The sequence below is a fragment of the Olea europaea genome, unplaced genomic scaffold (genome assembly GCF_002742605.1).
Source record: "Olea europaea var. sylvestris unplaced genomic scaffold, O_europaea_v1 scaffold3951, whole genome shotgun sequence".
Taxonomy (NCBI): Eukaryota; Viridiplantae; Streptophyta; class Magnoliopsida; order Lamiales; family Oleaceae; genus Olea; species Olea europaea.
This window is the reverse complement of record NW_019259060.1, coordinates 10411-14436: the sequence shown is the minus strand read 5'-3', so window position 1 is coordinate 14436 and position 4026 is coordinate 10411. Positions and strand designations below refer to the sequence as shown.

General features: G+C 29.5%; 1 protein-coding gene across 1 annotated transcript in view; it reads left to right on the top strand.

Moving 5' to 3' along the window:
• The first annotated feature begins 3238 nt into the window (after window positions 1–3238).
• LOC111387227 overlaps window positions 3239–4026 on the top strand; it is a 4451-nt gene continuing 3663 nt past the window's right edge. Inside the window, exon 1 of the mRNA XM_023011766.1 lies at window positions 3239–3482. Within this exon, the coding sequence (XP_022867534.1) occupies window positions 3415–3482 (68 nt within the window). The 5' untranslated portion in view covers window positions 3239–3414. The remainder of the gene's footprint in view (window positions 3483–4026) is intronic.

Sequence of the window (4026 nt, the reverse complement as noted above, 5' to 3'; positions counted from 1 at the left end):
AAACTAACATAGATTTTTTTAAGTTTGAAGATAGTGTACCTTAACCATTATGTGTGCATGGATATTATAGGGTCATTGCTGAATTACATTAAGTTAAATATTGCAACCTTAATTCGCACGCATCACCTTCTCATTGGCCAATGACTATTGTTGGGTGATATTGAGTCTCTCTCACCCCAAAAGCTAGCTCAAGAGGTGAGGCTTTCCCTCACACTTATAACCTAAATACCAACCACATCTACAACTAATGTGGAACAATCTCAACAATCTCCCCCTCACACATCGGGCCCTACAAGAGACTAAAAACGCGTCTCTCCCTCACACAATGGGGCCTACGGGAGACCAAACCCATTTTCTCTCACAAAAACTTGTATACAAACAACGTTAACTTAATTAAGTTGTTTCAAATGACCTAAGTTGTTTTCAAGTCAAGCTATCACGAAAGTGTCAATATAACTTATCCAACATTAGTTTAATATCATCGTCTGTGATTTATTAGGTATCAAAACCCAACAAAAGTCAACAAATATAAAATATTGGCAAGCTATTTTCTATTTGTCAACCCTCATGCCCATATATAGTCAAATGAAAAAAGTCGAGCCTCCCCTAGAGATACATGTTATGACCTAGATTAAAGTCTTAAACTATGTTGCAGAGATTTGCTTCTACAGAGCGTTATCGAAAATTGATATTGACTGATAGTCATGAATAAAAATTAGAACATGTTAATAGGTAGCTAACCTAGCAACAAGAAATTGGTCTTGACCTACTATTGGTCCCTCTCCGTGAAGAAATGAAGATGTAGCTCATTTTCTAATTTTCTCAGGTTTTCACTTGCTCACTTGTGGAATTACAATCATTGCCAAATATGCAAGGTCAATTTGCGAACTCCATAAAGAATTTTCATAAATTTTCCAATGCAGTGGGACAATATTGTAGCATATACAATGGTGGCTATTCTTAGAGTCGTCATTGCTTCTTCTACACATTTGAAAATAGGACGGCATCCAATTAATTAGGATGATGTTGCATCTATAACTAGGTAGCTATTAATGAAGATTTCAATGATAGCTACGTACAAATATTGTCGCACAATCTCTCAAACTCACATTTTACCTCTTTTTATTTGTCGAAACCCTAATATATACTATTTCAGGTTCTCTCCCATAACCTCTTCATATGCTCTCCTTTGGTAATGTTGGTTTTCTTATTTTATTTTATGTTCATTTTATTTTTTTATTTTTTTATTAATATTTTTTATTTTTATTTTTGGTATGAACAGCATTTCTTTTGTCACTAGATTGATTATTTGGGATGACTCTAGATATATGGTTGAATTTCAATAGACTTGTTAGATGACACTATCGATAAGTAGTAACATTTTAATTAATTTTCAGACAATTGCATAAGTATAGGCGTAAGATTGTAGATAATATACGAAATGATGAAAGTAACTAAAGTTTGCTCAAAGTTCACAATGGCAACATCTTTAAATCATGAAATTGATTAGGAGAAAGTTACATGTCCATATCCAACATTATTTTGTTAAGGGGATGTGTGATTAAAAATAAATAATAAATGGGGTTAAATTTTAAATTACGTAAAAATAATGTTTTGATTAGTAATTTTGGGAATATCTATAATTTATAATATATTAAAATATCACACAATGAAGAATCATTTTTTGAACGATTTTAACCCTTTACAATTCAATTATTTCAACAATATCTTACTTTTCATTTTTTGATATGTAATAAATACTACATAATTATTGTCGTTTATGAAATGTGTGCTATTAATTCTCTTTTAATTAAGATTTACATTAATCTAGATTCAATGAATTTTATCTAGAGTTATTATAGATGAATTTATTCTTATTCATATTTATCTATCTAGAAATTTTAATGGATGTTTAAATTTATGTATTAACAATTAATTTTTATGTATCAAATGTAATATAAAAAGATTGCTCATTTATATTATTCCATCATTACAAACAATTTCAATCATAGAAATTGAGTTTTGAAAGTATAATTTGAGTACAATTTTCTTCTCTTAAATTTATATGTTAAATTATGTTTTCTTTAATTCATCCGAAACTCATCAAATTCTCAAACAAATTGGTACCAAATATTACTTTTACATCACTTATAAATTATTTTAGAATAACGTACAATGCACGTTCTACTTTGACTAGTATGGTTAAAAAGTAAGAAAAACTTTTAATTTACGTACAAAATATTTTATCATGTAAATATATGATTGAAAATAAGTATGAGAAATAAATTATTTAGTTTAAAAAAAAAAAAAAGTTAAACAGGGGTAAATGTACTCTCAAGATCTCAAATCTCGCTCCCTACTTTGTTACCAAGTTGGTACATATTTTGATGTTTATTAGTGAGCTCCCATGTCTGTACATACTTTCACATCCTTTGAATAAATAATGAAGATTAATTATATGAATGGTTGATATTTCTATACTTTCATTTATATTTGGAATTTTTTAAGAATGTTGTATTCTATGACTTCTTACTATGTTTTCACTCTAGAATGTAGCATTCAAATTCTCTACTCCAAGGCTCATATACAACATTATGGAATTTGGTCATTTTGCATACATGCTTCCACATTTCAAAATGATACGATTTCAGTGGAAATGGTTGAAAAGGGAAATGGTAGATCAAAATATGAACTATAGTGATTATTAATAATCTAGTTACTTAAAATTCTTCAATAAGTTTAGCATTAAATAAGTCTATGTTTGAAAACAATTCATAAATTAAGTCAAAATTAATCATTAATTTCTACTATCCATTCATAAATATTAGTTAGCCCCTGTTTGGCCCCCATTTTTGATAATGAAAATGGGGGAAATACTGTTTTGTTGAAAAAATGAGTGGTTGAAAAAGAAGGAAAAATTTTCGATTTACGTGTAATATTATTTTATGGACGATTGTGTGGTTGAAAATAGGAGAGAAAAAAATATAATGTAATGAAATGTAATTTAATGGGAATAAAACTGGGGCTTATTATCGTTCACACATTTCTAGATTTGCATATTTTTTTTATAAATTTAGCTCTTGTTTGTTTTTCATTATTTGGCCATTAAAATGAAAAATATGATTGTTATTCATCACATCAAATCACAATATTAGAATTTTTATCTTTTATATGAGCCCGTAATGAATATATCTTTTATCCTTATTCTTACATTAAAAACAAACGGCCTTACCCTTAGAATGCGAGACCAATCGATTGAGAAACGTACACGTCTATCCGGTCTCGCGCTCCTGGTGTCTTTCACTATTTTGAATCTATGCTGTCCGTCCTTTCATTACTACAAAGAGAAACACACTCAGCTAGAAAGAGAGAAAATCCCAAGACAAGAGAGTAAATTTCCGGTCATTTCTTGCAATGGCCTTCATATCTTTCGTCGGAAGGGTTGTCTTCGTCTCTGTCTTCGTCCTATCTGCGTACCAAGAGTAAGAACAAATTCTATCACTTGGATCTGCCGTTTTTTTTATCTTTACTGTAATTATTTATGTAAAAGTACATTTATATGATTCTTGTGCAGTTTTCTTGAAATGTGGAGAAAAAGAAAATGTGGGGTTTGATTTAGTTTCTGCCTTTTAAGTTGAGATTTGAACTGTGCTATTGTCTACATTGGATCTGATGTTTTCTTGAAAGATCTTGCTATAAACCCCAAAAATTTACTTCTTAATTTTTGGTTAGGGTCTGGTTATTAGTTTTGCCTTTTTAAGTTCAAGTTTTTTCAATTCTGCTTTTCTTAGTTTTAATTTTTATTTTTTGTTTGAGTAATTTATTTGCTGTGATTAAAAACAAAACCTCTGAATAAAAAATACGATCTTTGTCAAATTTTCGTGAATCAATTGTATGCAGAATGATGACTAAAGCTAAAGCATAAAGTACAATGTACTTGAGTACTCCTAATTTCCTTTAGAAAGGAAAATTTATGGTGTTTCCTGCTACTGATAATGGTTTAGTTATTGCCAATCTTCAGTGAAT